Raw genomic sequence first — 19,512 nt, 5'->3', positions numbered from 1 at the left:
AAACTCCTCTGATTTCAGTGGAGTCAGGCTTTCACCCAAGTTGCTTGAACCCCAACTTGGACACCTGCTTTGAGGTCACGAAGGGCTTCTCCTACTGCAGGAGGGCTCGCAGGGCACTGTCCTCTTGGCACGTCTCATGCAAATCATGCAGTCTGCCTCTGGGACCCCTCAGTTCAGCTGAGTGAGCCATAGAGCCCCAGTATGGGACCCTCATGGAAAGCCCCTATAGATTTCTAGAGAGAAACAGAGGCTTTCTATCAAATGATTAAATCGAGACGCAGCACCCCAGAGCAGGAATATCATCTCGTGTTCAGTTTTACAGGATGATTGAAACCAGCAGTTTTCAAACTTTCTGAGCTGAGTCCCCCTTTGAGGTACGGTTTTATTCATGCCTCCCCCCTGCCTCAATCCAGGCAAAAAGCAAACATGCAAAATGTGCTTTCTGAAATTACCAGAGACTGAAATGACTTAAATTACCCAATTAAATGACCTACCCCTCTAAGTTTCAAATGCACGGAGACTGTACTTACCAGTTCATGGGAAGGGTGTGCCTGTTTGCTGTGGACAGTTTATCAGTTTGTGGAGAGATTTTTTTTAACCGACCCCGATCCATTTTCACCCTGGAATCATATGAAAAATACTGAACTCACCAGCAAAATAAACTGCAATGCTCAAATGCTTGTTGTCCTTTTTTTGAATTGTAAGTGTAAGTAGGATAGACTAACCCGGAAGCCAGGAAATAATGTAGTTGTTGCTATGGAAATGATCGCTGGCTTAATTAAATACATTGCGACACCTGTGAAATCCTTTGCAAAGGGTTCACTCGTTCTATTTCAGCACGTGATGCTGTCAAATATCACGTTCTTGTTATATAAGAATACTTATTTTTAAAAAGTAAGACATGCTTTGTGCATGGTGTCTCCCCCAGATGTTTCTTCACATCCCCTGGAGGGTGCACCCGACCATTTGAAAACCACTAGTTTACATGTTTTATAGGGATGATCTCCTTCAGTAGGGTTTTTTGGGAGGAGATTTCAGTTGAATCTTCTTTAGTTTCTCTAAGAACCTCCTTGGCTTCATCCCTGTTTGATTCTGTTTGGCGTTTTTGGGAGTCAGACTTGTAGGACTGAACAGGATTTGGGAAATTAAAAGGGATGGCTGAAAGATAAGGGACATTTTCAACAACAAACCCTGAGGACACGGAGAGTAAATGATAGAGAGAGGCCTGCTCATGTTTTACATCTTCATCTGGTGAACATCCATCCATCTCTGTTAGCAGAATGTTAAATGTGTGTTTTTACTCGGTGGATTGTGCCAGCAGTCATAAATCAAGAAAAATAATTACTCACCCATCACAGATATGCTGTAAAACAGCAACACATTTATTTGCATTTGTCCTGGCTTCTTCAAAATCAATTTGCACTTTCAGGACAGGTTTTAATTACTGAATGAAAGGAAAGGAAACACCCGTAAATACCAGAGTGACTAAAATCGTTAGACCCTGGTTCTGCCATCCAGGCCAAATTTCTGCTGGGCCCCCCAGGCGCACAGGGACTCTGAGATATCGAACTCCATGTGAGTGTCCTCAGCTCTCAGGACTGGACCCAGGAATTGGGAACAATCACTGGTGTTTGCCAATATATAGTGCAGCCTTTTTACTTATTACATTTTCTGTTTACTGATTGTCCCTGAAAGTTATTTTATCCATGACTGGTGTCTTTTCAAGTTACACAGACAAGGGCCAGATTCTGCCCTCGGTTACACCTCTATCCTGGCTTACAATTTGCGGACAGAATTTAACTGTGGAGAATTGGGGAGGGGGGGACAAAATTTGGTAAGAAAGGCAAAAAAGGATCTTGCATCTCTTTCACAGCAGTTTAAGGGCCAGATCTTGCTACTCGCGGCAGTAGCTACCTGATGTCAGCAGAACTGTTCAGCAGAATGAAACTTAATCCAAAAGCAAAAGAATTATATTTAATAACGTGGTGGTTTGTTCGGTTTATATGCTGCCCTTCCCAACAAAGGCTAAGAGCAGCTTAGCAGAGCAGAATAACGTATGAAGTGGGAGAGCGAACGGGAGAACAGCAAGATGGATGCAAAAGAGACTTCAGTGGGACTGAACTTGCCAGTCGCTTGCAATGCAGTACAATGTTATAATGGGATTTCGCACTAAAAGGGAAAAGGGTTGTTTTCAGAATTGGCTTTAAACATGCAGAACTGAAAAGAAAAAGAAATCGGGTAATGGGACATAGGGGAGCGCAAGAAAAACATTTGTCTGGGAGTTCATTTTCTGCCCCGAGTGATAAAGGAAAGCGCTGTGATCACGATAGGAAACAGGACAGCAGGAAGTGAAAGGCCAATGGAAAGTCCTGGTCATTTGTTATTCCACAGGATTTTAAAACGTGTCCCTAGCTTGCTGGGGGGTGTCACCTCCTTCCAGCCCTAAAATTTACTTTGGAAGAAGACTTTGATTTTTTGCAACTGTCAGAGGGATTCCTCTTAGTCGGACGAGTTCCCATGCTCTGCTGTCTCTGCCTCTTTGCGTGCTGCTGTAGTTGGTATGAAGGAAATGAATGCAATTAATTAAATAGTGCGTGGGAGGAAAGAAAAGAAAATCAATAAACTGCTGGCACTGTATAACACATCAGCTCAGCGAGGCCTGGATTCTCAAAAGTCCTTAAGCTCCTGAGTTGCCTCATTGATTGCAAGGATGCTGTTCATACTCTCCAAGCAATGCACATACTTAACTCCTTAGTTCCTGATCTGGGGACTAACCCTGAGATCACTGATGCTCCTGGCCAACTTGATGCTGCCATATGCAACTATTCATAATGAATCTCCCTGTGATCGTGGAATCGTAGACTAGAGAAGTTGGGCTGGAAGAGTCCTCCAGAGGTCATGTAGTCCAACCCCCTGCTTGAGGCAGGATCAGCCCTATCCAAACCAAGCCATACAACCATAACCTAGACTCTCCACAAAACTACTCTCAACCCCATGGGCGATGGTGCCTCCTGAGTGTGGGGGGGCACCAGATCGCCGACAGGGTGGGGGTCCCCCAGCCACCGATCGCCGAGCCAGCGGTGAAGCCAGAAGTGCACTTCGGGTTTCACCGCTGGCACTTCCAGGGAGTGCACGGCTGCTCTCAGAGGGTGCACGTGCACCCCCTTCGCATTGCCAGTGCTCAACCCTGACACAACACAACATAAAACCCTCACCTGTCATAGGTAAAGCAGGAGAACTATGGCAGCCAACGTCCTACTTCTATAAAAGCTTGTTAAGATTACTCAGATCACTGGTAGAGGGCCACGTCCCCCGTTACAGAGGAAGGCTAAAACCCGCACAGTCCATACCAATATGCCCATGGGTCCTTCCTCACCCCAAGTATGGTGATCAGTTTGTCCCTGAGCGAAGGGGCAAGACCCTGTAGCCAGCAACCTCTGCCTTTGCTCTCAGCAGGAGCACTGGCACACCCTGCCCAGCCTTCGCTGCAGCCAACACCAATACCTCCAAGGGAGGCTGGGATCCCTTGTATTGATTCATTGAGCCAACAGTAGCTAGCTCATTTACCATCCCTGTGCTTCAGCTGATCTGCCTGTAATCCCTTTGATTAACTGTTGTCTCTGAAGTGCCTGCAGGCAACAAGAGAGAAAAGGTGCCTTGGTAAGAAAGTTTTACCAGCAGGTGTTTAGGCAGGCTCCATCACTCAGGTCTATCAACCTTATGAAATCCCACGTGTGCTCCAGCTCTTCCAAGACAGGCTTCACTTCATTCCCAGATACTCTTCATTCCCAGATACCCACTCAGATACTGGACTGGTTTAGGCCCCTTCTCTGTGTTTGGCCTGATGTCTTAAAAGCCTAGCTCCTCAGGGCTGATACCTCCTGGCACTCCCCATCTATAATGTAATACCTCCCTACGCTGCCAGGGGCATGGGTAGGTTCAATACATAAAAACCTTGGAGGTGCTCCAATACTTGTGTGGCCACCCGGATGCCTGAAGCTCTGATTGTGCATCCGGAGTTAATGAACAAGAGCGTGAAAATCAATGAGAGCACTTCATACTCATCATGCTCAGTTACAGCTTAGGCTTATGTTACCGCTGCCCTGAAAGCAACCCAAAATGGGTTCATCTCTTCTGTAAGGAGAGGTCTTTCATATGAGCAGTGTCTAAAAAGCCTTGCCTGGACCTTTCAGTTCTTTACAGTATAGTATATCCCAGGTGGTTTCTCATTTCCATTGCTGGAAGCTGTCAGAGGGAGAGGGGCAGGAGGCAGACCTTTCTGGACATGCCCTGCTTTAAAACTCTGCCCCTTAGCATCTGATACCATGAGGAACAGGATACTGCTGGGCTTAGATGGACCCAAGACCAGTACAGCAGCTCTTCTGTTCTTACGCAGGTATCAAACCGAAGGGCTGAATTGAATGCACTCAGCCCCTTTTAGGATTCGGGTTGTAAAAAACTGTGATCCTGAATGCTTCAGGACTATAGAGCAAAGGTCCAATCTGCCTCCTGCCCTCTTGCCCCCTCTGAGGCTCCGGCAGATCTGCTACGTCCAGCCTATCCTTAGCTGGGCTCTGGTGGTTGCACCCTTCGGCAGGTCAGCGAGTTTTGAAATGCAACCAAGACCCTCTCGATTCCCATCCACTGTTTCCTTCCTCAGCTGTTTGACCGGGAGCTGTGTGTTCGCCAGCTGAGGTACTCGGGGATGATGGAGACGATCCGGATCCGCCGAGCTGGCTATCCCATCCGCTACACCTTCGTAGAGTTTGTCGACAGATACCGCGTCCTCATGCCAGGGGTGAAGCCAGCATATAAGCAGGTACGTGTTTCCTCCCATTACAAGCCATTTTTACCCTGCAGCCCGTCCACTGGTACCTTACTGAAAGCACAGTGCATCCAGACTCTGCCTCTCTCCAGTACGTTGCGCCCCTGAGAGATACAGGCCTTCCTCCATGACTGCATATACACTGTACACACACTACAGTCGGCAGTGACAGTCCACATCGTGGATAAAGAATCGAGACTGGGTGTCAGATGCTTAGCTTCAAACCGTGCTTCTAGCTCAGGTGGTAGAAGGAAACCTGCACGTGAGGATTACTCTGTTAAAATCACCAAAATTACTGCAGCGTAAAATAGGTGGGGGCCCAAGCAGAATGCAGCCCTGCATTGATAGCAGGCAGATGTTCATGTCCAGCTTGTGACTGGCAGATCCCAATGACTTCCTTCTCCTAGGGGGACCTGCGTGGGACATGCCAGCGGATCGCTGAAGCGGTGCTAGGGAAAGACGATGACTGGCAGATTGGGAAGACAAAAATATTCCTGAAGGTACAGTCCTCCCAGGGTCTTTAGCTTTGAAGGAATCAAACAATCCTCCTCTAGTCGGTTCCATTACTAGAGGTAAGCCCCATCCATGGCTCAAGTCTCTGGCCTTGCTTGATAAAGACTGGCTCAAGAAGCTGGTGTTTAGTTGCAAATTTGGTGTGGGCTGGGGATTAGGATTAGAGTGAAACCCTGTGAACCCCTACACATAGGACACTGGTCACATCTGGAGTAGGGTAGGCCTCTGCAGGAGCTGCAGGCCAGCTTTGTGGCTGCTCGGCCGCATCTTCTCCCTCCAGAGGTGAAGCTAGTGACTCCATTGCCATTACATAGCAATAAACTCCCCAAGGAGAGGTTTCAAGGCACAAGAGGCGCCACACTGGAGCGGTTCCTGAAGATCTGGGGTTGGATGAGAGAGATGCTTCATAGCTCATTGATGTCCATGGAGATGTTAAGGGAGTCAAGTTTTCCTTTCACTCCACCACCCCCATGCTGGGGCCATGGGACAGCTCCAAATGAGCAGCGTAAGCTGCAATCAAGGCTCATTGGCCTGAAGAGCCCAGTCTCCCCTAGGCAATTAGAGTAGCACAGATACCCAACATCTACCAACGTATCCCAGGGCTCTTCCAAGGGCTCTTGTCAGGCTCCCATGGGCTATCCCAGGCTCCAAGGCTGTGGTGACCCTCTATGAAAAGTTGCACAGGGGAGACAAAAGGATCAGCCTGGTCAGAGACCCACTGGGCATGACCGAGAGATCATCTCGTCAACACACGGCCTTTGAGGGGGCAGTCAGCAGGTTGGGGGCCACTATCACAGCTCTCTGGATCAACCAAGGCAGCGCAGTGCTGCCTTATGTTGCCAGGATGTTGCCTATGGGGACAAGAGCAGAGTAGCAAAGAGCTGTCTTTCTCCAGTTTCCATAATCTCAAGATGAATCTCTAAACCCCCCCCAGGAAAACCAGGCAGAGCCAGCAAGGAACAGGCTCAGAGCTGGATGGGTTTACTGTAGTGTTTCTCAGATGTAATCTTGTCGGCTGATTTATAAATGCCACCCTCCCCACCCCCCTCCAATCTATTTCTTAGAAACCAGTTATGATATCCCATTAGCTTTCCTTTCCAGAGAGCGTTATCAGGCCCCCGCAGCTGTCAGAGCAGGAAACAGGGAAATGAAGAGGCTGTGAAGGGCAGAACAAGGTCAGGTGAAACAGGAAACGTGTGCGGGTGTATGTAAGTAGCCATCATTGCCAGCGGCCAGGAAAGGAACCAAAGCCTCCTACGACTGCGTGACTTGACTGTCAAACAAGGAAGTTCAGAGTGAAGGGGCGAGGTTTTACCCTGAGCCCTCCTTATTGTCCTTAGACAGTGCAGCCTTTACACTTCATCTGAGCAATGGGCTGAGAATCAGGAGGCCCAGAGATTATTCCCAGCTCTGTCGTGAGCAGGGATCCTGGTTTTCTTTGATTTAAAACAATCCCCAATTTTCAGTTAAGAAAAAGTAACCCCAAATCAGGACTCGTGGTGGAGGCGATATCTTTTATTAGACCAACTAGATTTTTGCAAAAAAGTTTTGCAAAACATTTTCTTTAATTGCAATTAAAGCTTGCAATTAATGAATTGGGGTTTTGGGGCAAAAATCTAGTTGGTCTAAAAATTAGATCAACTAGATGGTTGCTCAAAAAAATGTCTTTAATTGCAAGCTTTAAGTGCAGTTACAGGGTTTTTTGGTGAAAAATTTAGTTGGTCTAATAAAAGATATCACCTCTACCATGAGTCCTGATTGCTTTTTCCTCTAGACCAATACAGCTGCAAGCTGAATATGTAACCCCAAATCCACATTTTCCCATGATTAAAATGAAACACCACTATCTATTAGTGGTGTTTCATTTTAATCATGGGAGAACGTGGATTTGGGGTTACTTTTTTTTAAACCCAAATGTTGGGGATTTTTTTAAAACTAGAGATCCCTGGTCATGAGGTTCTCCTGGGTCCTGAACCTTGCACTGTCCTGTTTACTAGTGTAAAGTGAAACACCAGCACATCAGGTGCCTGGTAGCAACCTCTGCTAACTGAAGCACAGAAAGACTCATTTAGCCTTTACTAGCGCCCTGTTTGTGGGCCATACACAGGTATGCAGGGATGACACCTCCTGGCCTTTTCAGATGGGGCACTGATGAAGTGAAAGGTCCTAGTCCCATTCTCCTTGATCAGAAGAGGGTGGCTGGACCACACGGGCCTGGAGGTGGTGAATTGTGAAGTGGGACATCCTCAGAGGTGTGGCTGGGTGTGAAGGACCTTTCCGAAGAGGAGCTTCCTACCAGCCTCCTCACCCACAACTGTTAAGGTGTAGCCCTTTCATTCCTCAGGATCACCACGACATGCTGCTGGAGATTGAAAGGGACAAGGCCATCACAGACAAGGTCATCCTCATCCAGAAGGTGGTGCGTGGATTTAAAGACAGGTATGAGACACAGGGGGAAAGCTCACTGAATACTGGAGGACGGGTCGGTGTGACTCCCGAGCACGGTGCCCTGCAGCCTACTGCCCCCTGATTCAACCATGTTGTCTTGTCCTCAGCTGCCATTAGCTTACTCTGCCCCGTAGCAGTGCACCTGGTCCATTGCTCTGTCCTTATCTGTGCAAGGTGAAGCACGTAGGTTAGAACAGGGACTGGCGCACAAGGAAATGTGGTGACTGCGAGGACGCAGTAATGCAGGTCAGATTTTGCTGCAGGATCACTGATTCTCGGGCTAGGCTGACCATGTTGCTAAGAGGCTGCCAGATTATTTATACTATGGAGGTCTAGCCTGACCCTGACTGTGACATGATTTGCTGCATGATGTTAAGCAAATCCACCCTGTCCCGTGTGCAAAGCACTTCCTGGAAAATGGAGACGGCCAGATCATCAGCTGGGAATAGGTTTGTGAGAGTTAAGGGAGCAAGACCAGCAAACACCCTCCTTTATCCTGGAGAGACTGCAGTGCAAGATTAGAAATAAGAGAGGTCCCAAATGGGGGCAGGGTGGATTAAAGCATGGGCCAGCTGTGCCCAGCCCCAAGGGTCCCTGCCAAACACAGGCCCCCAGGTGCCTGGAGGGTAGGCAACTTGGTGCAGATGAAGCTAGCCTGGCGAGGGGGAAAGGCAGAAGAGGTGGTATAAAGGACATGGGTCCATGGAGTCACGCAGCAGGTAAGGGGTCCTGAGGATCACTCACCTCCCATTGCACCAGAATTGGATGGCTCTCCCTCTTGCCATCACTTGGTTTGGCTGAAGCACAGAGAAGAGGTAGAGGAACATGGTAATGGGCCTGTAACCCCATCCTTCATCTGGCGAGGGAAAGGAAGGCGGGGAGAGGCATCGGCAGGGAGACAGCAGGGCTGAAGGGAGGGAAGGTTTGCCCAGCCTGAACTATCTAAAGAATGAGGCCGGCTCTCCTCGCTCGCCGGAGGGGTACTTACAGGGAGCAGGGCTGCACAGACAAGTGACTGAAATGCCTTTCCAGGTCCAATTTCCTGAAAGTGAGATACTCGGCCCTGATGATTCAGAGGTACTGGCGGGGACACAACTGCCGGAAGAATTACGGAGCCGTAAGTGTGGCTGGCATTGCTGTGTGCCCTCTACTGCCTTGATAATGCTATTCACTGCAGGCCCTCGGTGTTCACTTTTTCCCATGTCTGCTTGAATACCCCCCGGGCGAAAGGCCCGAGAAGAAAGAACTGGCCTGGGTGTGTCAAATGAAGGGAGGAGCAGAGGAGCAGATTATTCTCTTGCTGCTGCAGGCTCCAGCAAAGGGAATAGCCTCCTGTTTGGTCATCCTCCTCAAACCTGTCATGAGTTGGGCCTGCTTTATACCAGATGGGTATGTTTCCACAGCGACCCAAGTGCTGTCAGAAGGAAGCATTCCTGATCACACATCCTGCATGCATCATTAAACCCCAAAATGCAGCAGTGAAGTCGCTTGGGGGTACTCCCAGAAACTGTTCTGTCTCCGGCATGCCTAATGAGGCCACCGTATTGGCACCCCAGGAATGGTTTCATCGCCATATTTCCAGACTTGGTGTGTGCAAGTGGGAGCAGATGTGCTAGCACTTGGGACATGGTGTAGGACATACCCAGGGACTTGCACTGTTCCTCATGAGGCTGCAGGCTCCAGGACAGACACAGAGCTGGCAGAAGTGCAGCTCTCCTCTTGGAAGTGCACTTGATCTCAGTTTGGCCCTTCGGCTTTACAGCTGCAGCCACCGCTGCCAGCATCACGTGCGACCCTCTGCTTTCTTTAGCATCCCCAAGCGTAGCAGAGAACTGCACAGAGAGGACAGGATGGCACGTGGGAACACTGTGTGGGTCCCCTGACCCTGCAGGAGATCTTCAAAGGCTGCTCCAAGGCATCAGGTCAACTGAGAGATGGCTGTTTTTATGCAGTATGATCCTGCAGGCAAAAGCTCAGCCTAAAAGCTGTCAATGATCGAGTCAATGTAAGGGCTCCATGATGTGGAAGACACTGTGGGAGCAAGGACTGGGGAGGGACTCTGCTATAGGATGGGCAGGAGGCTGCGTGGAGGTGCTGGGCCCCTCTCTGAATGGTCCTAGGGCCCTGTGCAGAGCCAGCTTCTCGAGGGAAGGTGAATCTATGTATGAGAACTGTAGAAACCATTGGCCTGGGTTTGAAACCTCCTGAAGTCAGTGGAAAAGCTTTCCTTTCTTTTGGTGGGCTTTGGATCCAGCCTCAAATCCTACAGCCCCCTTTTTTTTTTCCCCCTCTGCTACCTCCAGGCAGCTCCCAGCTTGCTGATCTCAGCTTGTTTTTCTTTACAGCAGTGAGAAAAGTGCTTGGAGAAAGCAAGACCTATAATAGGCGCGGGGCCTTAACCCTATTTCTCTTGCAGATGAAGATCGGGTTCCTAAGGCTTCAGGCCCTCTACCGTTCACGCAAGCTCCACAAGCAGTACCATATGGCTCGTAGGCGCATCATCGACTTTCAGGCACAATGCCGTGGTTACCTTGTGCGTAGGGCCTTCCGCCATCGGCTTTGGGCTGTCCTCACCGTCCAGGCCTATGCCAGGGGCATGATTGCCCGAAGGCTATATAAGCGCCTGAAGGGAGAAGTAAGTACTGTTCAACAATGGCTGTTTGCTAGCACAGGGAATGGAAGAAGGCAGGTGGTTTTGTATTGTGGGCTCTTAAGGGGACAAAAAAAATGGCACCTGTGTTCATCAAAGCCAGTTTGCATTTCTTTCCCCAGTATCGCCGCCGCCTGGAAGCAGAGAAACTTCGGCTGGCAGAAGAGGAGCGTCTCCGAAAGGAGATGAGCGCCAAGAAAGCCAAAGAGGAAGCTGAAAAGAAGCACCAAGTACTTTATGACTCCTCTCTTTCCCGGTTTCTCTCTGTGTTTGCGGGCCTGATTCTACCCCTGCTGAAAGACTTGAGGGACAGAGTAAAATAAAGGTGGAGGGAGAATCCCAAACAACAGTGTAAGGCTTGGCCATGTGGCTTGTATCACTTGCATTTAATTCAGTAAAGTGCTTTAACTTGAACAAGTTGGCCCGCAATTTCCAAACTGCCACTCCTGAATGCCACGGGTGTAATTATTGCACTGTTGCTGTTATTATTATGGTAATTATAAAGGCCCCAGCTGAATTTGGGATACCATCTGCTAGGTGAAGAACATACATAGGGAGTAAGAGACAGTCCCATTGCCTAGGCGGGTATGCTCTGTGTGAGCATTAAAAAAAGAGGAAGGAAGAAATATTGTTCTGCCTGTATTGTATGAGTCACAGAGATGTAAGTAGTTCATCCCAGGTATCTGTCTAGTGCTTAATCATCCTGCCTTTCTAAAGCCAGGAGGTCGTGCTTGAGAGCGATATATAGAGTCATCTTTGAGCTGTTCTCCTCTAGGTGCGCCTTGCTCAGTTGGCCCGGGAAGATGCTGAGAGGGAGGTGAAGGAAAAGGAGGAAGCCCGCCGGAAGAAGGAATTCTTAGAAAAGATGGAGAAAGCCCGAAACGAGCCAGTGAACGACTCGGACATGGTGGACAAAATGTTTGGATTCCTCGGTACAACTACCTCTCTTCCAGGCCAGGAAGGACAGGCGCCCAATGGCTTTGAGGTACAGTGCAGGGGACATACAGCAATATATGGGGCTGCTGAGAAGTTAAACGCATTAGCAACATATTCATAGTTTGGGACAGTTTGAGGTCTGTGGCTACTGAGGCCCATCCTCCCTTAGTTTAGCATGATCACTCTATGATGCCTCGTTTTTGGAAAGTTTATATTAATTCTTCCATGCTTGCCCCACCTACTGCTGCCTTTGGGACTCTGCCCAGCCCAGCAGTTATCCCTAGCACAATGAACTATCAGCTGACCTTGCTTGGGACCAGCCCCATTGAAACTAGTGACTGCAAAGGGAGTTGTGGGAATGAGGCAGTGCGTGGGGTGTCTGACCCAGTGGTTCAAAATGAAGACTGGAACAGAGGAAAAGGCAAAGTGCAGGAGCCATAGTCAAGAACCAGGAGACAAGGTAGTATCAGGAATTAGGAGAAGCATTTGGAGAAAAAGCCGCAGGTTTTAGTGTAGACCAGCCTACAGTCAGTGCCCCAAGTGGCCTTAAAGAGGGGCCTGCTGCCCCTTTCAGTCACTCAAGCTGTACAGGGGAAGCCAACCTGATGTACTACAGCCAATGAGATCATGTGGAGTCCAGTGCCAGAGCTGTATTCACTCCTTCATGCCCGTTCTTCCCTTAGGGGCTGATATTAACGCATGAAATCAGTGGCAAAACCAGGAGCAAGGTCAAGCCCAGGAGGAAAGATCTTTTAAAACCACAAAGCCAAATGGAAGGTCCCTATTTTCTTCTCTTTCTAGGACCTCGAGCGTGTCCAAAAGGAGCTGGAGGAAGAAGATTTAGATGCAGCTTTGCCCCTCCCTGAGGAAGAGGAGGAAGACCTCTCAGAGTACAAATTTGCCAAGTTTGCAGCCACGTACTTCCAGGGCACGACGACACACACCTACATCCGCCGGCCTCTCAAGCAGCCTCTTCTGTATCACGAGGATGAAGGAGACCAGTTGGTAAGAGAGGGAATAAAAACCAGTTCTACACATGAGAAATGAGGCTGCCTAGCTCAGGGGACTGGTACGAAACTAGTGAGCCCTTCCTATCTAGGACACCAGCTGGATTCTGGCCCAGTGGAGTGCACCAGTTTGAATAGAGCTCAGTAGTGAGTAAAGTTCTTGTTCACCAAGCAGGTGTAAATATGTAGCATCAATTCATTCTGGCCTTCCACAGTCCTAGCAGTATGCCTCAGCCCTGAGATAGTGCCAGAGGGCAAAATATTGAGTCAATCTTCTTCCTTCGTATCTGTTCTGAGACTGTCACCAAGAGCCTTTGTACATGCCACATTTTTTGCCCTTTTTTGTGCTGTAACTGCATGACTGTTTGCACGAGTGGGATTTCTGGTTGCTTTAAAAGTCCTTCTGGTGCATTAAACTAAAACTTCTCGGATGTAGTTTAGTTTGGCTTACTGGGAATCAAAGTGCTGCATCCATGGGGGGCTAGCGCTGGACCATCCCACTCTCCTGTGGCACCAGCCAGAGACTGGGCTTAATTTGTCTGAAAACCTACTACATGCAAACACTGATGCAACACTCCAAAACTTAATTAGTTTTAAAGCCTAATGCATGCAAACACTGACATGATGCTCCAAAATAAACAAATTTAAATTTTTTAAACTTTTATAAATTTAATGAGCATTAAAACCCATGGTATGTATAGGTGCCCCAGAGGTCTCCAAAGGACTCATGTGACGTGTCTGGTAAGAACAGGACAGACATCGATTCCTCTAGGGTGGACAAAAGCCTGTGCACCAGAACTGAGCCCAAACTCCTCAATGGTGCTGGATTTTGTAAATAGCTAGATCCAGCTTTCCTTCATGTTCTGCCAGCCTTTCCATTCATATATCTGGTGAATGATTGGACAAAAAAAATCTTAGCTGGTAGAAACCCCTTTGTGATACAGGTAAATCATTTCACCTCTTCATGTTTCACCTTTGACTGGGAGGAGTAGATTATTTAAAAGATTTTGGTCTGTCATGCACAATTTTAGTTTTATTTTCATTTTGCTCATGTTTTGTTGTTTTGTCCCACATATTTGGCACTATCCTATACCAGATGCCTTCCAAATCACTTGACTGTTTGTCACAGACTATAAACTCCTAACAGCTAGATGAGATCCTCCTTTTGCTCAAGTGGTACCTGCCTGTGCTGTTTGAGCAGACCTTCTAGGCATTATCTGTATGGTTGCAAAGTTTCTACTAGGTGATTTGTGTAGCAAACTGTCTAACCAACAGTTAACACAGATTCATTACAGTGGAATACATAGAATTAACTGTCTAGGCCAAAAACTCAAGCAGTTAAACTTTTATTCCAAATAGGCAGCCCTCGCAGTGTGGATCACTATCCTTCGTTTCATGGGAGACCTTCCTGAGCCTAAGTACCACACAGCAATGAGTGATGGCAGCGAAAAGATTCCCGTGATGACCAAAATCTATGAGACTCTAGGGAAGAAGACCTATAAAAAAGAACTGCAGGCTCTACAGGGGGAAGGAGAGGTGAGAGATACATGTTGGTGAGAGAGGCTTTTTCTTTGTTCTTCGTTAAAGCCAATTAAATGGCTGGTGGGACCTGGGATTCATTCTCAATCTCACCTTCTCCCCAGTGGGGAGAATTCTGCGTGTCATTTAGTTTTGCTTCATTCTGCTCTGGTGACATTAGAGAAGGCAGGGCAAAGAAGTAGTCTTTAAATTTGGGGTGGGGTGGGGTGGTTTGTGATCGTACTGTGTAACGAACCCGCTATGAAGTCAGAAAAGAAATCTTTCGGTGTTAAATAGGTTTTCACCATTAGCTGCATTACAGAACTGTGATAATGCATTGGGAGAATCTTGCTTTGACATCCTCAAAAACAAGACCTCAGGCAGGATAGGCCATTGCACTCTGGCAGTTCATATGCTTTTATCTTTGAGACTCTGTCTTACAGAAGATCCCATTAAACATTTTGTGCTCTGGCTTGCTGGTAGTGCATTACACTAAATGCTACTACTATCCTTAGGAAGTGTTTCTGAATTATACCATGAGCCACATGAGAACGAATGTCTCTCTGTTTTTTGTAGACCTAAATCAGAGGTGGCTATCCCATAGCACACATGCCAGAAGTGACACAGGCAGCCTTTGTGTGTGCCCCTTGACAGACTGGGGAGGGTACAGGCAGAGCAGTGGCAGTAGGGCAGAGAGCAGGAAGCAGAGCAGCAGATGGGGTAGGGGAATGGGATCAGAGTAGCACTTGGGGAGGGTGTGGGGCTTAATTTGTGGCGCTGATGCCAAAAAGGTTGACCCTTCACTGATCTGAATATATGAAGCACAGTGCTGGAGACACAAACTGAGAAATAATGATCCAGTGTAGTGGTTTTGTTAAAGTTTCTGATCAGGATAGTAAATCTCCAGTGCAGGTGAATTAAGTTAAAATATACATGAAGAAGCAGCCTTTCTTCCCTGTAATTATCTATGATTAATTTTCTTGTTGCACAAAAAAAGGGTTTTGTCCATTGCCTGGTACCGATATAGCTCCTACAAAGAGAAGTAAAATTTAACAAGGTATTTTACCATCGACCCTTAGGGCTGGATTCTGTTCCACCTGTTAGACATTATACGGACTTGAGCACCTAAGTGTGAACTTGTTCCACCCTACTTGAGACCTGAAAAACAGCTAATGCAAAAAAAGGAATGGATGTTCCTCCTGCTCACTGCTTTTTGTGACTTGGTCTTAAGGCTTAGATGTTGGTGTCTAAATGTTTTTTCAAGGGACTCGAGCAGGGTGGAATAGGATCACGCTTAGGCACATAATAGGTGGAGCAGGACCAAGCCCAAACTGTTTCTTTCAGACACTACCACTGTACTTTTGATTTGGCTAGGTGGTACAAAAGTCTCCTCGATTAAATGGATAGCAGATGGGGGGATTTACAGAGGTAGCCATCTCCAAAATGACTACCACATTGTCTTACATACCTCATGCCAGCAAATAAAACATGCACCTTGTTTTTGGAGGGTGGGATGAAATAAAAATGATCTTTCCTTGAAAATACAGGTAAGTGTGGTATTTTAACAGGGGGAATACAGGCAGCTGCAGTAGTGGTTGCGGGGAGCAAAAACCTGTGACTGCTTTCTTAACCCCTAGCTGCAGGATGCAGTGCCCGCCGGCTTGGAAACGGAGCTGGGCAGTTTAGCTCCAGCAGGATCGAGCCCTCAGTTGATGCTACTAGTTGAGCTGAACTGCCTAGTCCCACTTCTTGAGCTGGGTAGGTCCTCAGCTGACTTGGCTGCGCCACTGGCTGCTCTCCAGGTTCAGTGGACGGTTCAGCTCCTACAGGAGTGAGCCCTCTGCTCCCTGCATTTCCTCACTGAAGACACATAGTCCAATTTCCAGCAGCTATTTTTTGCAAGTCATGCAAGTAAATACAGTAAGCATTAGAGTTGCATCTGAGTCATGTCATTTGGCCCCATTTTCAAATTTTCCCCACATACGGGTTGTTCCAGGACAGGGTCTTTTGATTTGGGCCCTTACAGAGAGAGACACCCCCTCTGAAACGCATAAAATCGTAGATTCCCAGGACTGGAAAGGACCTCAAGAGCTATCTAGGCCCACCCTCTCATCAGATCCATGTTACCATGGTTCAGAGAGTGTGGATTTGGGGAGGTGGCCCGTCGCTGCAATATTGACGTAGTGCTCTGAATGCCCTGACAATGATGCGGTTTTGAAAAGCCATTGAGTCTGTATCACAGGAAGCCTACTCATCAGAGCTATCCTTGACACCCAATTCCTCTTGCTTTCTCAGAGCATCGATGGACACAAGAAGAACAGCGTGAGGCACAAGCTGGTCTCCTTGACTCTCAAGAAGAAGTCCAAGCTGACTGAAGAGGTGAGAGCAAACGTGCCGCAGACAGAAAGCACAAACAGTGTTGGATGCTCTCCAGGGCGCACTGACTCTCTTCTGCTTCTCTCTAGACAAAATGCAGCCAGACCTCCTCTTGGTTTGGTGCTATCTCCAGGTGCCTGAAAGATTTAAGGAGTGTTTAAGGGGACAGGTTGGCTCCATGTGTCTCTGAGTCATTCATGCCTTCCTTCCCGCAGTTCCCTTTGTGTGGAGCAGCTTCCACTCTCCATCCATCAAGCACCTCTCTCACATCCCTTCATCTGCATGGCCTTCTAGCTAGAGAGGCCTCCTGCCATGCTGTTTTGGCCTCTGTTGCCTGTGCTTAATAATTTTGCCTTCCCTTCCAGCTTAGATGGCCATGGTGGGCTTTCCAAAATCACTCAGCATTGGGCTATCTCTGCTCCCCTGTCCATGTGAGCAGTTAGATCGGTGCTCTGTGCTTTCCAAAATCCTTCCCGTATGCTCTTTAAGGTAGAGAGCCTGTCGCCTCACCCTCTGGTCCCATCCTTCTTTTTTATCCCCTGTGCACTCACAGAGCAAATGAATATCGATTATCACCACCACAGACATGCTTGCGTGCTTCCAGACACATTGTTGTCTTTGTTTGTTTTATACCGTTGTGTTTTTTTTAATAATATATATGGAGTAGAAAAGAGTTGAAAGGCCAGAGCCTCCTCTGACAAACTGATTTAGCTTTAGGTGACTTCCAGTGAGAGCTATAACAGGTCTAGAGCTTTGTCCTAAGCACGCTGGGCACGTCTACACAAGGCGTATAGCTCATCACTTTGGTGACGTAGCATAGGTAGGCATGTACCATGACGGTAATGCTACTACATAGTAGGGTTAGAAATGCCCCGTGTGCCACCAAGACTGTGCAGTATTGGCAATTATTATTGGTAATGGCCAGATATAAGATTAGTAACAGTGGTTACTATGCAGTCAAGCACACGTGTAGGTGCACCCACTGTTGTGGAAAAATATGGGCAAAACTAAAGCCGATACATTAGTGAAGATATGGTAGGTAGACTAAGTAGGCAAACCCGGTGTGTCTTCAGCAGTAGTAAGCTAAGGCCAAACCTCTGCTAGATCAAAGACAGCAAATTTATAAACCCATTCAGGCTTTCTGAGAACTGTCCCAGCTAGACCAGGTGGGGAACAGGTGGAGGAGGTGAGAGCCGCAGCAGCCAGTTGTACACAACAAGAACAATGTCTCTGGTTGACAGGTTACCAAGAGACTTCACGATGGTGAGTCCACCCTCCAAGGCAACAGCATGCTCGAAGACCGGCCTACCTCCAACTTGGAGAAGCTCCATTTCATTATTGGTAATGGCATCCTCAGGCCAGGATTAAGGTTAGATATCAGTACAGAACGATGAACCTCCTGCTCAGCTTTGTTGCTAATCTCTGTAGTCCAGCAGTACTGTTACGTTGCCCTTTCAACTGCTTTGTATGACCAGAGCCTATATAGCATTATCTTCTTAGATATTCATTTCAGGCTTGATCCAAAGACCTCTTACATCAGTGAAAAAGCCACGATTCGGGCTGTCAAATTCTGCGGGCTTTGGATCCAGCCTTCAACCCCATTTACTGTCATTCTTTCTTTCCGTCGCTTATTTTTATTCAAGCCGTTACCCCATTATTTGCTGTGCCGCCTTTCATGAGACGGATAGATTTTATTTCTTGCATGCTAAAAAACAATAGTCAAAGGGAACTATAAGGATTGTTAAGCTGAACAGTCACAAGGTAAGAAAGGCCAGCGATGGTTGTCTAAGCATCCTTATGTCAGCACCCCGCTAGATATGCTTTTTGAGGGTCATTATGGCATGCTGTCTTTAAGGTCGGACCCTATTCAACATGCACAATGATGGGCGTTCCCTCGAGGAACGCCTGTTCCCTTTTTTGTATACCCTCATTGTTCACAGCATGACCCCATGCCTCATCTACTGAACCTTATTCATCTCTGCTCTGAAGGCAAGAATTATTTTTTTCCTCAAGGCTTTCTATATGAGGCTTATCAGTGTATTATCTGAATGCATCTTCACTCAGAGTAGAGTGTATCGAGACCTGCATTTTCCACATAGGGAACTGAGACAAAGAGAGATCAAGGTCAAAATTGTAGACTAATTTTGGATTCCCAAATGCAGATGTTTAGGACTTGGTTTTGCGGAGTAGTCGACATCACATGCACGTTGACACATTTAGAGCACAGCTCCCGTTCACCTCCGTTGCACTTGTGAGTTCTCAGCACTTCTGCAAAGTCAGCTCTGGGTGCCAGAGGCGATTGACCATGGCCGGGGTAAAATTAGCTCTTTATGCACCTGCATTTAGATACTGTAACACCTCCGGTTACCTGCCTGGGGAAGGAGGGGGAACAGCTCAGTCTGATAAGGTTAAGTACCTCAGGCCCCTCTACAGGCAATGGAGAAACTTCAGAGGTACCTAAGAGTCATTTAGGGTTAGGCATCTCAGTGCTCCATATAGAGAAAGGGGAGCAACAGTGCTGGGCCTGGGATTTATTTGTGATTTCTGCCACAGGGATGAAATCTACTGCCAAATCTGCAAGCAGCTGACCCAGAATCCTTCCAAAAGCAGCCATGCCAGAGGCTGGATCCTCATGTCCCTGTGTGTGGGCTGCTTTGCTCCCTCTGAAAAGTTTGTGAAGGTAAAGCATCACTTTTATGACACAACTATTTAATCATTTCCTGTTCCAAGTCCGGGACCAACAGTTCTCTTTTGTTTCATAGCAGAAGGAATCCAGTTCTTTAATTTGTATCAGAATGAATTGTTCCAAACCAGGTTCTGATCTTAAAGGAAAATTCAACTGTAGCAATGTATAATAAATAATATACAAAAATATATAATATATAATATCATATATATCTTATTATACTGCATATAATATATAAGGTCTACAGACTATGCTGTAATGTAAGGCTAACTGAAGTTAAAATTAAGCATTTACTTTACTGAACTGGAAACCAAAAACTAACCTTCTAACCAAGTCATCTAATTACCAGTATGAAAAATAAGCGATTCGGAAATCCACACATACCCCCTAAAGATTTGGTTATCTAGAAAGTCAGTTAATTGAAATGTTCATGTTAACAATACTCTCTCCCTGTAGCTGAGTTTTGCTTTTTGGCGAGACAACATAGGAAGTTTACAAAAAGTTTACATTTATTTGCGTGTGCATATCTGTGTGTCCACAAAGACGTGTATAA

General features: G+C 47.2%; 1 protein-coding gene across 2 annotated transcripts in view; it reads left to right on the top strand.

Annotated features, from left to right (window-relative positions):
• Positions 1-19,512, top strand: part of MYO7A (myosin VIIA) — a 95,621-nt gene that overhangs the window by 41,347 nt on the left and 34,762 nt on the right. For both annotated transcript variants that reach the window (XM_090030727.1, XM_090030726.1), the window contains 12 exons: positions 4,661-4,819; positions 5,233-5,325; positions 7,683-7,777; positions 8,819-8,903; positions 10,203-10,421; positions 10,559-10,666; positions 11,212-11,421; positions 12,174-12,377; positions 13,739-13,915; positions 16,193-16,276; positions 17,515-17,642; positions 18,827-18,953. In XM_090030727.1, coding sequence (XP_089886853.1) covers positions 4,661-4,819; positions 5,233-5,325; positions 7,683-7,777; positions 8,819-8,903; positions 10,203-10,421; positions 10,559-10,666; positions 11,212-11,421; positions 12,174-12,377; positions 13,739-13,915; positions 16,193-16,276; positions 17,515-17,642; positions 18,827-18,953 — 1,689 coding nt within the window. The remainder of the gene's footprint in view (positions 1-4,660; positions 4,820-5,232; positions 5,326-7,682; positions 7,778-8,818; positions 8,904-10,202; positions 10,422-10,558; positions 10,667-11,211; positions 11,422-12,173; positions 12,378-13,738; positions 13,916-16,192; positions 16,277-17,514; positions 17,643-18,826; positions 18,954-19,512) is intronic.

Source organism: Crocodylus siamensis, chromosome 1 (genome assembly GCF_052110815.1).
Source record: "Crocodylus siamensis isolate JL-2025a chromosome 1, ASM5211081v1, whole genome shotgun sequence".
In the NCBI taxonomy this organism is placed as follows: Eukaryota; Metazoa; Chordata; order Crocodylia; family Crocodylidae; genus Crocodylus; species Crocodylus siamensis.
Note: the sequence above shows the minus strand (reverse complement) of the source record. Positions and strands in the feature narration are given on the sequence as shown.